This window comes from Drosophila sechellia, chromosome 3R (genome assembly GCF_004382195.2).
Source record: "Drosophila sechellia strain sech25 chromosome 3R, ASM438219v1, whole genome shotgun sequence".
NCBI classification, from domain to species: domain Eukaryota; kingdom Metazoa; phylum Arthropoda; class Insecta; order Diptera; family Drosophilidae; genus Drosophila; species Drosophila sechellia.
In genome coordinates this window covers 5175924-5191461 of record NC_045952.1, presented here as the reverse complement: position 1 = coordinate 5191461, position 15538 = coordinate 5175924, and the positions used below count along the sequence as shown (strand labels likewise).

Here is a 15538-nt window from a genome sequence, read left to right as displayed (position 1 = left end):
CAGCACATTTCTCCAATTCAGAACTCTTTTTTTGTAACAATCAATAAATGTATGGCCCATTTAAATTATGCAAAATAGATCGAGACGAAAAACTTTAATTCTACAACTTTTAAAGAAAAATATTTAAAATGTACCTATTCGAAATAACAAAATACCTGCCTTGCAAATAATTTTATAAAGCGTGCCTAATAAATAAAGTTTAAATAATGAATTATTCTAGATAAATAATATTATATTTATAATAATATAATATAATATTTTTCGTCACTAAAGATGACTTCAGAACATTTTTATGGAGAAGGTGCGATCGCTACCAGTTTTTACCTCTTTAAGAGGTAAATAATGAAAAATTTAAATACAGGAACAGGATATGCCATTGAATCAAGGAAGAGTAAACACATTTTAACTAAAGTCAACATCATTTATTTTGGCACTCCAGCTTAGAGCTGGTTGGTTTGGCCAGCAGAACCACATTCTCCAAAGTCACATCCCTGGGAACATAGAACTTAAGCTCTGCTTGATATCCGTGGGATCGTAGATGGTCCAGTCGTCCATAATCCAGAACTCGCTTGCACTGTTGGCCAATCTGTTCGCGCTCCTGGCGAGTTAGACGTTGCGTGTTCGTCTCGGTGGACTGAAAGTCAGCCGATTCCATGGCCTTGCGCCGCTCGCGGCTTAAGCCCGTGCCACAAACTGCCCAACTGACCATTTTGGTTAGGATAGCGAACTCCCTTGCTCCAATTCCAGCTTCCTGAAGAAACTTGCGTCCCACGTAGGAGCGCCAGGAGCAGCGATGATGGCAACACAGGGCGATGAGAACGTAGTCCGAACTGGCATTCCCATCACCGAGTATACATCTCAGGGTCAAGTCTGTAGCTGCTCCACAGAGGTGCTTCGAAAGAGCCACCGTTCGTTGGGTTTTCTTTAGCTCCGGCAGAGCAGAAAACTTAAGATCAGCGATATCAGCACGGATGCGTTGCACCACATCCCTGTTGGCCAACTTGTTGTCCTTCTTGTGCCGCAGGGACATTCGGTCGATGAGGACCACCTGTGAGTGACTCAACTTCTGTTCCTGCAATACGGTGGCCAAAAAGTAGGCTAATTGTCCCTTTCCGGCTCCGAATTCTACATAGCTCGTATGATCTGTCAGCTGGTGATCGTGTTCCAGGATGCCCAGCAAGCTAGAGGCCTGGGTGAGCTGGCGTAGCGTTTCCTGGCCATAATCCTTGCGACTAAGTTCCTCCTTAAGGGATTCGTGCTCCAGCTGCAGTTCCTGTATGCTGGAATTGATGTGTTTGTCATACAGCTCCTTAACTGTGTCGATCAGACTGTAGAACTCTTCGTCCGACAGCTCGTGCAGTTTTATTTGATTGAATTTTTCGAACTCCTCGTCTGTTTCCTTAAGATCTTCTCCAGAATTCACTCCTTTCACAATGTAGGGCAGTGAACTTTCCTGATCCCTGGCATTGCAAATGGTCAAGTGTTTGGCCAGTTTTCTCTTAAACACGGTATGTTTGTGATCAAGCGGGCAGGGAATTCGTTCCTGGAAGGAAACTTCTCCAGATTTGTCATCAGAATTTGCAGTGGTGGCTGTCGTTGGGGCATGGGCTCCACAAAACTCACTGCCCTTATTTGCAGTCATCTTGCAGCGGCGCTTTTTGCGTGGCACCCAGTAGGAGCAAGTGGTGGTTACCGGCTCCTCTGCCTTGTCAGTGGTCATCGTCGCTTTCACAGGTTCCATTCGTTACCTTTCTTTTCAAAACAAATTCCTCCCGATTCGCAACTCGTGCCAGGCAGTGTGACCGAGGCTGGCACACTAGAAAATACTATTGTCAATGGTTGATTAACTTTCCACAAAAATGTTTTACCTATGGTCTTAAAAATGTAAACACATCGTACATTGAATATTTTATGCTGTAATGGAAAACGCAAATTAAACTAGATTTTTTAAAATAATAGCTTACCTTATTACGCTTACTTAATTACGATAGCCAAACGCCGATAGTTAGCTTTGAATTTCAGGGCTGGTCGAGACGTTCCGTGTGCAGCCGTTCTATGAGCTGGTAACACTGCAAAAAAGACGAAGCCTCGCTGAATATTTTTGCCGACAATAAAGGCAGAAAACCAACTGAGTAGCGAAACAAGAAGACTTTCAACAGCATTTAATAAGCCATAAGTATAATCCGCCATGTAAGTATACCGGAGCAGATGGGACCAACCATCGGAAATGGCGTAACTGGCAGCGGCATGTGCGCCGGCATTTTGCATTGTTAGCACCACGTTCGAGTTGTAAGTGAAATATTAATAAACTTTGTTCTCTGCAGGGCTCTTGTGAAACCAAAATCGGAACTAACCCCGGAGGAGCTGGCACGCCAGGAGGAGGAGGAGTTCAACACCGGGCCGCTGTCCGTGCTCACGCAGTCCGTGAAGAACAACACCCAGGTGCTCATCAACTGCCGCAACAACAAGAAGCTGCTGGGCAGGGTGAAGGCCTTCGATCGGCACTGCAACATGGTACTGGAAAACGTGAAGGAGATGTGGACGGAGCTGCCGCGGACCGGCAAGGGCAAGAAGAAGGTGAAACCCGTGAACAAGGATCGGTTTATATCGAAGATGTTCCTGCGAGGCGATTCCGTCATCCTGGTCCTTAGGAATCCCCTGGCCACGGCGGCCGGCAAGTAGTCTACCATAGCGATAGCGCACAGCAACCAATATCCACCAACTTCACTTAATAAATCCGTAAATCAAATCCCTTTATCAACAAAATGAGTTCTGTGGGCCAATATCTGCCATGAATTAAAAGTGTGAGCTATAATTTACGACGGAAATGTTAGTAACATATCCCATTTATAATTTTGTATAACGAAAGTACAATCCGTAATCTCGATTTCTTATATTTTGATTAACATCTTTAAATTGTTTTTTCATATAGTATCTGCTTAAGATAAAAACGGAATCAATTCTCCGAAAGTTGCTTGTGCAGTTTTGGAACATAGTCGTCGTACTGGGCTTGGTAGAAAGTTCCAGCGATGGGATTGCCCAGCTCGTGCTTCTTGGCAAACTTGGCGGCGCTGAATTTAGGACGATCCTTGCGGGATCTCTTGCTCACGCGCTCCTCGTCGAACTCGAGTTTGCCGGACTGCTTGTACAGCAGGAAGACGTAGCGATGCAGTCCCGTGCCCTGGGGTGGGCCCGAGCCAATGTACTCGGCGATGGGCTCACCACTTGTCAAGTCGTTGCCGGCGATGTTGGCGAGGATCCAGTGCTTGAACTCACGGAACTTGGGCTGCGCTCGGCTGGGTGCATCGGGATCCGTCATGATGAGGGTGTAGAACTCCCCGGGCTGAGCGTCCCACTCCACGACTGGCTGATCCTTAACCTGCGTGGGCGTTAGCTCCACTCCATCCTTGGCCACCAGGTTGTTGCTGTACGTGACCTTGAATAGGAACGATTTGAAAGTTATTTGCTTGATTTACATTGTTGCGATCTATCAGCCTTAAATAGTTTGTATGTGACCTTTGATCAGAAAGTTGTGACGAGATATTTATTTATATTTCTATTAAGCTCGGGTGTTAAATGTTTGAAATATTTTAACTTGGTCTGCAAGCACGTAGTTGAGTGCATACTATTCAGATCTAAGTTATTAAGAAATAGTAATCCTTCTTATATACTTCGATCTTTTTAATGTGTTTTGTTAGTGGCCCCACCTTTAACAACTGGTTCTGCGGCTCGGGAATAACGTCGGGGACCACCTGGTGGGATCTGAAAACCTCCTCCACGGAGCTAGCTTGAACGGCCAGTAGGCAGCACACCAATGGCAATAGCACTCGCAGCATCTTTTTGGAGAGATTATTTGGTAGATGATAAGATCTTGAGCAAACCAATATAAAGGAGCTCCGCTTTCGAACAAGGTGGGTTAGCAACTGGAACCAGTTTGCCGTGATGCCATACTTTAAAAGCAAAGCTCGAAGCTTTTTGTTTAGTAAACAGCTGGGAAAAAATATGCTCAGTAATTAAAGTTATCTTTTTTTAAAGTTTCGCTTCGGAGATTACATTTGCAAAATATATAATTTGGTAATTGGATAATTATAGGAACTGGATTGGAAAAAAATATATGCTTTTTAAATATATTTATAGATATTTATACATTTATCTGTTTCTACATGATTCTTGTTCTTTACAGCATGCTTTGTGGGGATTTGGGAGCCTAATTATGAGAAGAAAGATACTACTTCTTGCCAGATAGTTGCTTGTATAACTTGGGCACATAGTCGTCCCACTGTGCCTGAAAAAAGTTCCCGGCAATGGGATCCCCCAGCTTGTACTTGCTCATAAACTTGGAGGTGCTGAAATTGGCTCGCTTGTCGCCGCTTGTTTTTGGGATTTTGGGCTCGTTGCATGTGAGCTTTTGGGGCTGTTTGTAGACCAGGAAGACGTAACGATGAAGTCCCGTGCCTTGCGGCGGACCTGCACCCACATATTCGGTCAAAACCACGCCCTTCTCGACTTGGTTCCCTGGAATATTAACCACCAGCCAGTGGTGCCACTCGCGGAACTTGGGCTCCTTGCGACTGGGCGCATCCGGATCGGTCAGAAGGAGCGCGTAAAAGGCATTCGGATCTGCATCATACTCCACCTTTGGCTGGCTCTGCACCTGCGTGGGTGTCAATTCACCGCCTACATCCACCACCTGTCCACCACCATAAGTCACCTGGAACAGCGAAATGACATGGACGAGTGTAGGCGCTATTTGTATTCGCTTACCGTAAGCAAAGTGGCAGGACACGTCTTCAGGATATCCGGCACGATCTTGTGCTTAGAGAAGCACACGGTGGAATCGGACATTTTTATCTGCGTGGGCTATAACTAAAATAAAATTTGAGGTGCCAAAAATTTCGTATTTAAAAGCTACGCCGACTTGAACACAAATATTTCTGGGTAATAGTTAATAGAGTAGACCAATAGTCGTTTGGAAATCAGATTCCCACGGTAAAGGTAAAAATAACTAATCTGCTGAGAAAGTTTCCTAAAGTATCTAAATTTAAACTGTTTTTCTACATATAAAAATGATTGTCCTGTACTCTGACCTAAATATCCATATACGGACATAGTTTCAATAGCTTCTTCTGAGATAAATTTGGCATTATTTTTATTCTAAATTCAAAAGTGTGCTACTTGACGGGCATTGTGTGAGATGGCTTTGATAAGGGATGGAACATGGGGGCTCCATTGGGATGTAAAGAAGTTCCCAGCTACCGGATGCCCAAATTTGTATTTCTTAGCGAACCGCTTGGTTTCAAATCCACTGCGACCCTTAACCGAGTGCTTCGGCAGTTTCGGGAAGTCAAACTTGGTGTAGTCCCTCTGCTTGTAGAGCAGGAAGACGAACCGATGGGTTCCGGTTCCCTTCAGCGGAGTGGCGCCCATGTATCCCACGCGCACATCCCCAAGGGACAACAGATTGCTGGGTATGTTGAGGACCATCCAGTGTAGGAACTCCCGGTGCGTGGGTGTTATGGCATTGGGTACGTCCGGATCCACCATAAGCAGGGCGTAGTAGTTTTCCGGTGCCGAGGGCCACTTTACGGAGGGTTCATCACGCACTTGCATGGGTTCCAGTACCTTTCCACAATGTGCTGCTAAATGTCCGTGGTAAGTCACCTATTGTGGAAGCAATTTAATTTCATAATATGATTAATAATTTAATTTTAATTATTTAATTTAAATAGTTTCCTAGAAATACAATTAGAGAATTGGAGGTGAAGCATACATTTTCTTGGTTAAACTAAATTGGAGTTGAAATTATTAGATACTCGAGCATTATCTCTTAAATGATTCTTTATGAGATCATTATTTATGCTTAAATGATTCTTTATGTGATGATTATATATGCTTTACTCACATTAAGGAACTCCTGCGGTCCGATGTGTATTACATCTGGTATCACATCCATGGACCTCATGATCTTGCTCACTTCCGTATCCGACTGATGAACGCCTCTGATGGACTTGAGGCTCAGGCTTGGCGCGAATCGCATGAAAAGTAGAATCCATATGCTGGCCAACATTGTGAGGAAAGTCTTTCACTGACTGCAAATTGACTGATTCCTGGCTTTAAATACCCATTGCATCTAACAGATGTTTTCTGACTGGCCAATTAAGCAGCAAACACAGATGTCAGTTCCATTAAGTTGAGGTACTTTGCAGTTCGCTTCTTCCTTACAACTTCATAAAACAAATTGTCGTGCCTCAGGCCAATTAATGGTTCACTACTACCACCCCACCACCCACAGCACTTGCGTGCTGGCCAGCTCGGAAAACATGCACTATAAAATCAGTTAGTACCTCGTTTAGTTGACAGACTATTAAACTACGTGCCCCCTCATTTACTTACCATTTCCGAGAGCACTTCATAAGTAAGGCACATCAATGAACTTACTTCGAATTCTATTATATACACTCAGAGAAAAACGCGCTCTCAACGAACGCGATTTGAGAATTTCGGTCTCAAAATCTAGCCAAGATGGAATCATGTTTAGCATAATCAGATCGAGATCGAATCATTTTCAGATTGCAAAGGACTCTCTCTCAATTTCTCAGCCTATTCAGATTAATTAATTCATTAATGGGCACAAAAGTGATCCACTAAATATAATAAATATTAAGTTATTATATCTTATTTGTGAACTCTTTAGTTTACATTAAGAATGATCCTTAGAATTTGCTAAGCTGGTGAAAGAGCATTTCGCATTCGAAAAGAACACAGTGATTTCCATTTAATTTACCCATTTCCGTACTAAAAAACGTTGATGCATGTTTTACATTTTTGCATTTTTAATAAATTAAATAAATATTAATTCAATTCAGTTTGATTTTTGGTCGATTTGTGACAAAGTAACGAGGGCAAAAAGACGAAGAGTCAATGAGAAAGATGTTGGTATGAAGAGGGTAGAATCAGGCTAAGTGGGGATGTGGTTAGAGCTGAAGAATGGCTAAAACTCTCGCGTTCCTAACCCTAACGACTATAATTATGGCCTGGGGCAGGTTCCGGTTCCATTTTGTCTGTGTGACTCGCAGCGATCCCTCCTGGGAGGGAACGCAAATTCCTTGGTATGTACAATTGGGCGAATGACTTTCCCCGTTTAAGAGGACGAGCTGTAGCTGGACGAAGAGCCCGAGGATCCCGAGGAGGATCCCGAGGAGTAGGACGACGAGCTGCTAGGATGGTACGAGCTGTAGGCCAGGTTCTGCGAGTCCCAACGGGCGTAGGGACCGCCGCTCATGGGCTCCCAGCTGCTGGGATCGTAGGAGGAGGCGGTGGTGCTGGGCACTCCGTATTCGCTGGCCGGAACTGGAGCGGGCATGGGCACCATGTTCATCTTCATGCCTCCCAACTTCTGGATGAGGTTGTAGATCAGGAAGCCCAGTACCAGCTTGATGGCGATTTTGGACAGAATCAGAGCCTTGGTGGCCTTCAGACCGATCAGAGCCAGCAAGATGGGCATGATCACCTTCAGCTTGAACTTCATCAGCAGCAGCAGGGGCAGGAACAGTTTGTCCTTGTTCTTCTTCTCAGCACGACCTAAAGGAATTACTCAGAATTAGAATCGCTTTCCATATCGAGGCTGACTCTAGCATGACTACTGACCCTCATCCTTGGGCAACTCCAGATCAAAACCGCGATCCGAGCGATAGGTCACCACGGAACCAGCGAAGAAGGTCTGTGGCAGCTGCAACCTCATCTCGTTGGTGTTCAGAATGCGGCCCAGGCGGTCCACAATGACCTTGTCGATGACATCGTCACCCAGGGCGCGTCCGCTGACCTCCTCCTCCACATTGGCCACCGTGTCCAGGTAGGTGAGCACCTTCTCCTTCAGGCAATGCATGGCATTGGCATGGAAGCACTTATCCACAATAGTCGAGATCAGCTCGTCGGAGCTGTGGATCCGCGGGGTCACCGCGTTCTCGATGGCAGCACCGGACACGGATGTGGAGGCCACCAGCAGCAGCGCACAACCGAACGCGAGCAAGGACGTGGAACGGAAAGCCATTGTGTTTTCAATCGAGCAAGATACAACTAGATATTACTGACACTACCAGAGCGCGTAGTGTTCACTGTGGAGTCGATGCGGCGACAATGTTGGATGATTCGCCGTTTGGTTCGCGTTTTATACTGCCGCTCCCCCAGAGCGCCAAAGAGACCCGTGCTGGTTTTTTGGAGTGCCCAACTCGGTTTTTGGACAGTCCAACACGGCGCACTCGTCACTGCGAGCAACGAAAGTCGAGCCACGGGCCAAGTCCACGGAAAGCAAGTGGCCAAAGTTTTTCACCAAAAAAAGTGAAAAGAAAACAAGAACGCTGTGGGTTGTGTCACGAATGCTAAGTACCCCCAATTGCCACACCAAGCCATGCAACAAGTTGTTTTTGAACTATTTATGAAGGACTTGTGGTATAAATCTTGAGCTGTAAAGCTATGATTGGTCCTCGTCGCTGGCTTAGGTCTCGATTTTGGTCTCGATTTGAATGAATATTAGATGTGTGTTTCGTATTGGGAATCAGTAAAGCAGAGGACTGCTCTCTGAAAATTCATTCCATTTAATTTCAAAACTATTCTGACATTTTAATGAATATTGTAGATAAAGCGTAGGAGAAGGAGAAGAAATCATTAAAGGTTTGGATGACCTCCACATGATATGGCGGTTATTAATCTGGATGGCTTCCTGACCATATCCTTAGAGTTCCAAATAATGATTAATGTCATTCTTCTAACATATTTACTATATACCCTTAGCACCCTTTCATACCCAGTCCAAAGACAGTAGCCTCTCCTCCGTTAACTGGGTTGCCCCTCGAGCTTTCTCGCTTTCCATATCGGCCTCAGACACCTAGCCCACCTGGCCCTCCCACCAGTTGAAGTTGCATTATTGACGCCTCGATGGAAATAACTTTGGTTGGCCATTAGTATGCAGGCCCATTGCTCTTACGTGGCCAACCACAAGAAAGCCAAATCGAAGACACGTACATACTTCGGCGTATTGTGTCAAATTTCGATACAAGAAATCAGTACGGAACTCAACTACGATTTGGTTGCAATATCCACTCCCACTGGATTTGATTTGTTTCGAACGCGGAACTACGACTTTGATTGTGCAGGTCTTTCGATTATTATTTTGTTCGCTTTTCTTCAGATTACGAAATTTCGATTTTTTCGTGCCACTTATATTTAGGTGGCACACTTTTAAGTTATTCACATAAATGGGTGTTCCTGTTCCCTATTTTGCATGTACATAAATTAAATGATATTGCAGACATATATTAAAATCTGCTAGGTAAAAAGTATACTTACCAAGATGTTTCAATTTGACAAAAAACTTAAATGGGAACTTTAAAATAGAGCTTAAAAATAAAACTTACCAGGAAGTTTTAATTTTACAAAAACATTAAATGGGAATTTTAAAATAGATCTTAAAAATTATCATTTAAAAGACACATTGGCATTTTAGATGCAGATAAGATGTAAACCTGGGAATTATTGATATTAACACTACTTACGAACCAAATTTTCAAAACTCCAGATTATTACACAACACTCCATGTGTTTTTCGCTTGCCAAAATCTTTGAAATCATCACAGATTACCTAATGGTCAGTTTAAATAATTCAAAAGGTGTCTCTGCGGCATTTCTATCAGCATGTTACTTTTATGTGTAACACTCGTATCCTACGATAAAAGAAATTTGTGGATAGCCATGATGAGGATTTTACTAGCGCCACACTTTTGCTCGGATCGTGCCAAAAAAAAGGTCCGAATGATTTAAACGGTACGATGAATTACCATGAGCTCGTGTCTTGGCTTCAACTCAATGCTGATGATGATGATATGGCGACGATGTTGATGATGATGATGGTGTGCTGACCAAAACAGCGTCGAGCGATTATGAAAGCGGCGCCACCTGTCCAGGTACCTGCCCACACCACCAGAATCCTTGTTCGGAATCCTGCGACATCGGTTTGCTCGCCTGTTAAATTGGCTTAAATTCTGTGAAAATTTCCAACAGCGAGGGGCCAGTGGCCAAAAATGCCTATATTATGCCGATTTTCGGCCGATTTGCAGGCCCAACACACATGCAGTGAAAATGGGTGCTTGACCCTCGAAAATCATTCAATTTGCGTCCAAGAATATGTATGCTTATATAAAGTATACGTAGAATGATTCGAATATACTTAGAAACTGTTTAAATGAAACTGTTGAAAGTTTGAGTTGCTCGACTTTATTTATGTATATATAAAATATTTAAAAAATGGTAATTAGTTACGAGAAATTACGAAATCTCGTTTAAATGCAAATAATGTGAATTAAATACAATATATATACATTTTAAAATTGTAAGAACGATTTAACATGTAATACAATAAGATTACTTTAAAATTTAAAATCAAAAATAGTACTTGGCTCTTCAAAGTAGAAATTCGAATTCATGGAATTCAAATAGAATGTCCAAATAGAATGCCACATGTGAATTCCAGCGAGGAGCTTCCCGGTGCATTTGAGCGTAGACAAATCTGAGGCTTGCTTTCATGACAGGGATTTATTGCGAGTTTTTATTTTCCATTTGGGCCACCCATCGATTGATGTCTACTGCAAGACGTATAGTACGCATCGGCGAGCCGCTTTTCTATCGGAAAATGTCCCTGATCCATTGGCACTTGGTCCCTTTTTGCTGGAGCCATGGGTAAGGAAGACTTTCACTTTTCGTCGCCCGGCGACTTTCGCGCAAGTGAAAAGAGGCAATTTAAATTTTTAAATTATGTGCAGTTAATCAATTTAATCGACTCTTCCAGCCGGGCCTCAAAAGCGGCTTGAGTGGAATATTTAATTGGATTCGCCACCGAGGGTCGGCGTTTGCTGCGGATTAAATTTGGCTAATTAGGACACAATTGCTGTTCCGGCGATGGCTCATACATATTGTATGCCGAGTGAAATTGGCCGAGACGCTCAGAATGCCGTCGAGTTGGGGTGGAAACGTTAATTAGGCCTGTTGGCTAAGGAATTCAAGCGGTGCGGTTTTAGCCACAGGCTGCTTTTGGCCGGATGTCATGGGTTAACTCTGTGATCTGGACCTTTGGCTTCAATGAACAATATCGATTTCAGCATATTCAAGGCATTTATTTGTCTACTTTATTTTGGTGTTTGCTTCTCTGCTAGCTTAAGCTCTTGTTTTCAATAAATAGTTAATAAATATTATAAGTAAACTCTAATTAAGTGGGCAGCAGCACTGGGAGTGTGAAACAGTGGCCCAAAGGCACCGAATATTCCCAACAGTTAACAAATGATTCTGTGCTTATGAGCCCACTTGCTGGCTTCCAACTGCTCCTCTGGGCTCTCAGGGATCGCAGGGGTTCATCCTTGTGGTCTAAACGTAGGCCTGGTAAGCCATGGTTTGGGCCAACTTCTGGGGCTGCTCAACAACGGGGGCAGGAACGGAGCCAAAGGTGCGGCCGTCCCAAGGACCATGGGCGGTGATGTGGGCGGTGTGATGGTGATCATGAGCAATCTGGGGGACAAAACAGGCGTGGTATTAGAAACCTAGAAACCGATCGGAGCTGATCGTATATATTCAATATGCTAGTGATGGTTGGGTAGTCAGTTTTGTGGTTTGGTTGGGAAGCGGGAGAGTGTGGGCGAGGATTCTGGCTCGACTTACCCTGCTGCTGCCGCCCTCTCGACTTCTTATACATACATACATGCACTACAAACGACTCTAAATTGATATTCGAAATTTGAACTCCACGCCCAACATCATCCCAACACACAAAACGCTGACTAATTACCACATCCAGCGAATGCCTGGAAGACAATTGGAGATGCGTTTTAGTATGGCCGCCGGCTTACCTTTTTGCACAATTGGAAAATGGCCAAACCAACCGAGACAATGAAGGAGAAGAAGCCCAGGGCCAGGGCGTTGAAGGCCTTGATCTTCAGGATGCCAATGGCCATGGGGATCACTGTGATGGCCTTCAGCAGGATGAGCACCAGGATGGGCATGGCCAGCTTGCGGAGACGGTGCTTCTTGCCTGAAAAATTCACACAATTCCCAGTTGTAGTAGGTGCTAGCCAGTTGGAGTGGCATTAAGGCATGCGGAAAGTGAACCCACCCTTCTTGAAGATGTTGCCCTTCTTACCCCTGGCTTCGACATCGGTGCCCTCATCGCCTTCGTCGCCGTTCAGCTGGAGGTTCAGGCTCAGCTGATTGTTAACCAGGTTGCGGGCCGAGACGGTGACCTTGGCATCGGCCAAGGGCAAGTCCATGCTCACGTCGTGTCCACGGATATAGTTCTCAATGGCGTCCAGGAATCCGTCGGCACTGCTGGCACGAGCTTCGTTGATCGGCGTGGTCTTCACTCCATTGGTGCGGACTTCCAGGTTGGAAACCTATTTAAGCGATGTACATAGAATGAATTAATGTTATAATGACGATCTAAAGTTATATCTTCTAACTAATATGCTCAAAATCGATGAGTATTTTGTATTTTACAAATTTAAAGTAAATATTTTACTTAGTGTAAAATGAAATAAAATTTAAATAATAATTTTAATTAATTTTGGGTACAACAAAGATCAAAGTTCTTTAAAGAGTATATACTTCTTCATCTATCCCCATTAATTAATTTTGTTTCCTCAACTCCCTAGTAGTCATAAGCTCACCTGGAAGCTGTCTTTGCTCATCACGTTGTCCACGAACCGCATGGCCCGCTCTTTGATGCAGGCCATCGAGTCTTGGCCACTGGCGCACTTGCTCTGCTCCTCGGCGATGAGCCGCTGCATCTGCTCGGTGGAGCCACCGGCTGCCTGTCCCGCAGCCACTAGGGCCGCCACACCAACGATCACAAGGAGCAACTTGGTCATTTTGCTGTTCGGGTTCTTTTATTCGAGGTTCGCTGGTCAACGGACAACTGGCCTCTGCGCTGGCACAAATGCGTTTAATAATCGTTTTTCTATTGTTCACGATTTTTATACTCACTGGATCTTTAACTCGTTCGCTGCCGAATGGCCGGGCAAAAGAAATGGCTGGAGAAGACATGAATGAAGCGAACGCGACAGAGCCGCTCCAAGTTTGTTATTTTTGCCAGTGTGCGTGCCTCGGCGCACCACGTGTCGTATACTTAATGTGGCTTTATTTCGAACGCGTGCCACTCGCATCCGAGAGTTTTCTATGTGGGTGGATGGCTGCACTTGAAATTATTTATAACTAAAGTACCTGCGATGCTTTTTAAGCTGCTCTTCATTTCGAAAATGGTTTCAATTGAATGTTCTCGTTAATATAAAATATTTATCTTTTGTTTTTGTATTATTATGTAACTCATGTGGAAAACCATCAATAAATATATATCTAAAATATATATATATAATATACGCTAGTAAGCTATAAATTAATTGAATCTTATTAAGTACTAAACGTGGACAATACACATATTTTCTTATTATAGGACCAATTCCTTATTTTGGTTTAGAAAAATCGTTCAAAATTGTAGAATTTACACAGCCTTGAAAATATGGTATAAATATTTATTATTTATTTGTGTATGACATAATATTTTGAATTTGCCATATATTACGTAAACAAATCAAATAGTTTTCAAGTGGCACATTAGGGTATGGAGTCAAAATCAAAATAATCACACAATCTGTGAAATTTCTCCAAGTGTAGGAACGTCATTCAACAGTCTGCGCTTATACTATGAAGTGCCATTGGGAAAACCGAAGATGGGGAGTGAACTCTGCCATTAACTGATTGAATTTGGTCACAATTAACTTGCTGCCAGACATTTGGTAATTAGCTAGGATCCTACAGATTCAATATTTTTTCCTCAAGTAAACTAATTTTGGAAACTCTAGGGCAAGCAGACTGATTTCCATTGTTTGTGAAAAACTTCCGAGGGGGAAAGGGAATAGAGCCAATTATGTTGCGGAAAAAGTAGAAGTTTATAATAACAATTGTTCTCCTTCGTAGTTTTCTCATTAAAAAAGTGTTTTCTCCGGACTCTCTTGAAAACTGACAATCGATTAGAGGGTCTTTTAAAAGTATTCATGGTATTCATTGTATTCATTGTGTTAAGAAATCCTTTCTCATTGGATTAAAGCCATTTGCTCGTAACGGGATGTAATCATAGGAACTTCGTGTGGTCATAATCCGTTTATTGACCACCGGAAACTAGCGATTAATGTAACGCAACACATAATTTTATAAGGGCGACTCACGCCAAATTGCGCAAACTAATTACGGCACTCAATTCATAATAATAATTATTAATTTGGGAAGAAACATGATGGCGGACAGGCCCAATGGACTTTGGTTGGTCGGCTGCCAAAAAAGTGACCACCTACATGTCAACGAAGTAGAAAGTGCTTTTCCTCAACGAAAGCGAAAGTGATATACTCCTCCTGCTGCGATTAATCCAAGTCATGCGCTGAATTTCGAAATACGGTTGAAATATGAATCTCGTGCATTGATTACGCGTTTGTCGCCATGAAAATTGATTTGATAGCAACTCGCTCGACCATTTTTTCGGTCTTCGATGTGCCAATGGCTCGGTCAAAAGTTTCACCATTTCATTGGCGGACAATTTGGCATTCCGGTCGCATTTCTTTTCGAGCCAATGAAATTGGAAAACTTTTCATATTCCAAATTGTTGCGTAGAAACGATAGCCCAGCGATGGCGGCCAAGTGCATGCCGTTAAATATAAATGAAGTGTCGTCGCTCAATGGTGATATTGCTTTTCAATTTCTCGTTTTTTAAGCCGTTGAATTATCTTTTTTTCCTTGGCGCCACTGCCATTTTGCATTGTTTCACGCCATCGCCGCCGACATTTTGGCCAGGAGATCCCATATTCCAATCCACCTGCGCCAGGTGAGGAGCTTCGGTCGGCCGGGGGACTTTGGCAATTGATATGACCGCAGCGCTGGCCATCGATTTTCACTCCGGAACAGACAGAATGGCAGCAAGTAGGAAAAGAATGCAATAAACAAATTGTTCCACTTGGCTTTCAGGTTGATTTTGTACCCCGTGGCGACAGGCATGGCCATCCCCTGAAAGTATGTTAAGAAAATTAAATATTTACAAGCCCACAAATGAGATGGGGTTCCATTTTTACTAGTACAGATCATAAACGTTAATGAATAGATTAAAATTTATGTTTATACCTATCGTTAGGATGGGTAAGTGGCACCCACTCCTTAACTTGACCATAGTACAAGTTTTAAAGCTACATAATGAGCAAAGAAACACTTTCTTTTCGCAGTGCATTTCTAGGACAAAGCATCTTTTTCCACGTGGCATATAAAAATGTGTGCATTTCATTAGGGATTCCTCAGTGGCTTGCCCTTACTCGCTGTTTTCAACTCCTTGAAAGTCTGCCGAGTCTTATAAAGTGCTCATTGGCATTTTTATCAGGCACTTTGGCCAGAAGTTGCACTCATTATTCTGTGGCATTTAATTTGCCGGAATCTCCTGGGTAAATTCAACAGAACCCCAAAGTGA

At 43.4% G+C, this 15538-nt stretch overlaps 7 protein-coding genes across 8 annotated transcripts; 1 reads left to right on the top strand and 6 right to left on the bottom strand.

Annotated features, from left to right (window-relative positions):
• Positions 1 to 407: 407 nt before the first annotated feature.
• Positions 408 to 1815, bottom strand: LOC6614101 (tRNA:m(4)X modification enzyme TRM13 homolog). The gene has a single exon (XM_002038519.2). It carries the CDS (start codon positions 1739 to 1741, stop codon positions 419 to 421), a length of 1323 nt encoding a protein of 440 aa, XP_002038555.1. The 5' UTR covers positions 1742 to 1815; the 3' UTR covers positions 408 to 418.
• A 230-nt stretch (positions 1816 to 2045) lies between these two features.
• Positions 2046 to 2757, top strand: LOC6614100 (probable small nuclear ribonucleoprotein Sm D2). The gene is made up of 2 exons (XM_002038518.2): positions 2046 to 2190; positions 2325 to 2757. Coding segments are annotated over exons 1-2 (360 nt in total). The 5' UTR covers positions 2046 to 2188; the 3' UTR covers positions 2683 to 2757.
• An 89-nt stretch (positions 2758 to 2846) lies between these two features.
• Positions 2847 to 3931, bottom strand: LOC6614099 (protein D2). The gene is made up of 2 exons (XM_002038517.2): positions 3708 to 3931; positions 2847 to 3436 (listed from the first exon to the last, which is right to left on the bottom strand). The coding sequence occupies exons 1-2, from the start codon at positions 3834 to 3836 to the stop codon at positions 2957 to 2959; spliced, it is 609 nt and encodes a 202-aa protein (XP_002038553.1). The 5' UTR covers positions 3837 to 3931; the 3' UTR covers positions 2847 to 2956.
• A 182-nt stretch (positions 3932 to 4113) lies between these two features.
• LOC6614098 (protein D2) lies at positions 4114 to 5032 on the bottom strand. The gene is made up of 2 exons (XM_002038516.2): positions 4765 to 5032; positions 4114 to 4711 (listed from the first exon to the last, which is right to left on the bottom strand). Exons 1-2 carry the CDS (start codon positions 4843 to 4845, stop codon positions 4229 to 4231), a joined length of 564 nt encoding a protein of 187 aa, XP_002038552.1. The 5' UTR covers positions 4846 to 5032; the 3' UTR covers positions 4114 to 4228.
• Positions 5033 to 5132: 100 nt separating this feature from the next.
• Positions 5133 to 6132, bottom strand: LOC6614097 (putative odorant-binding protein A5). Its single transcript, XM_002038515.2, has 2 exons — positions 5903 to 6132; positions 5133 to 5661 (listed from the first exon to the last, which is right to left on the bottom strand). Exons 1-2 carry the CDS (start codon positions 6065 to 6067, stop codon positions 5161 to 5163), a joined length of 666 nt encoding a protein of 221 aa, XP_002038551.2. The 5' UTR covers positions 6068 to 6132; the 3' UTR covers positions 5133 to 5160.
• A 729-nt stretch (positions 6133 to 6861) lies between these two features.
• LOC6614096 lies at positions 6862 to 8126 on the bottom strand. Its single transcript, XM_002038514.2, has 2 exons — positions 7648 to 8126; positions 6862 to 7581 (listed from the first exon to the last, which is right to left on the bottom strand). Exons 1-2 carry the CDS (start codon positions 8048 to 8050, stop codon positions 7142 to 7144), a joined length of 843 nt encoding a protein of 280 aa, XP_002038550.1. The 5' UTR covers positions 8051 to 8126; the 3' UTR covers positions 6862 to 7141.
• A 3018-nt stretch (positions 8127 to 11144) lies between these two features.
• On the bottom strand, positions 11145 to 12975 carry LOC6614095. 2 transcript variants are annotated; one of them, XM_002038513.2, is made up of 4 exons: positions 12705 to 12975; positions 12155 to 12431; positions 11892 to 12073; positions 11145 to 11553 (listed from the first exon to the last, which is right to left on the bottom strand). In XM_002038513.2, the coding sequence occupies exons 1-4, from the start codon at positions 12903 to 12905 to the stop codon at positions 11413 to 11415; spliced, it is 801 nt and encodes a 266-aa protein (XP_002038549.1). In that variant the 5' UTR covers positions 12906 to 12975; the 3' UTR covers positions 11145 to 11412. The 2 variants fall into 2 exon arrangements, with proteins under 2 accessions (XP_002038549.1, XP_032578774.1); XM_032722883.1 differs by having other exon boundaries at positions 12182 to 12431.
• Between the last annotated feature and the right edge of the window lie 2563 nt (positions 12976 to 15538).

What these genes read in the sequence shown, in the direction of transcription:
- LOC6614096 (XM_002038514.2), bottom strand. Translation starts at nt 8,050, where the DNA reads ATGGCTTTCCGTTCCACGTCCTTGCTCGCGTTCGGTTGTGCGCTGCTG. An exon ending in GGAGTTGCCCAAGGATGAGG is followed by an intron (nt 7,582 to 7,647) that starts GTCAGTAGTCAT and finishes TAATTCCTTTAG; the next exon opens with GTCGTGCTGAGAAGAAGAAC.
- LOC6614098 (XM_002038516.2), bottom strand. Translation starts at nt 4,845, where the DNA reads ATGTCCGATTCCACCGTGTGCTTCTCTAAGCACAAGATCGTGCCGGAT. An exon ending in GTCCTGCCACTTTGCTTACG is followed by an intron (nt 4,712 to 4,764) that starts GTAAGCGAATAC and finishes TCGCTGTTCCAG; the next exon opens with GTGACTTATGGTGGTGGACA.
- LOC6614101 (XM_002038519.2), bottom strand. Translation starts at nt 1,741, where the DNA reads ATGGAACCTGTGAAAGCGACGATGACCACTGACAAGGCAGAGGAGCCG.
- LOC6614095 (XM_002038513.2), bottom strand. Translation starts at nt 12,905, where the DNA reads ATGACCAAGTTGCTCCTTGTGATCGTTGGTGTGGCGGCCCTAGTGGCT. An exon ending in GGGCAACATCTTCAAGAAGG is followed by an intron (nt 12,074 to 12,154) that starts GTGGGTTCACTT and finishes TGAATTTTTCAG; the next exon opens with GCAAGAAGCACCGTCTCCGC. An exon ending in TTTTCCAATTGTGCAAAAAG is followed by an intron (nt 11,554 to 11,891) that starts GTAAGCCGGCGG and finishes TTTGTCCCCCAG; the next exon opens with ATTGCTCATGATCACCATCA.
- LOC6614097 (XM_002038515.2), bottom strand. Translation starts at nt 6,067, where the DNA reads ATGTTGGCCAGCATATGGATTCTACTTTTCATGCGATTCGCGCCAAGC. An exon ending in GACCGCAGGAGTTCCTTAAT is followed by an intron (nt 5,662 to 5,902) that starts GTGAGTAAAGCA and finishes CTTCCACAATAG; the next exon opens with GTGACTTACCACGGACATTT.
- LOC6614099 (XM_002038517.2), bottom strand. Translation starts at nt 3,836, where the DNA reads ATGCTGCGAGTGCTATTGCCATTGGTGTGCTGCCTACTGGCCGTTCAA. An exon ending in CGCAGAACCAGTTGTTAAAG is followed by an intron (nt 3,437 to 3,707) that starts GTGGGGCCACTA and finishes TTCCTATTCAAG; the next exon opens with GTCACGTACAGCAACAACCT.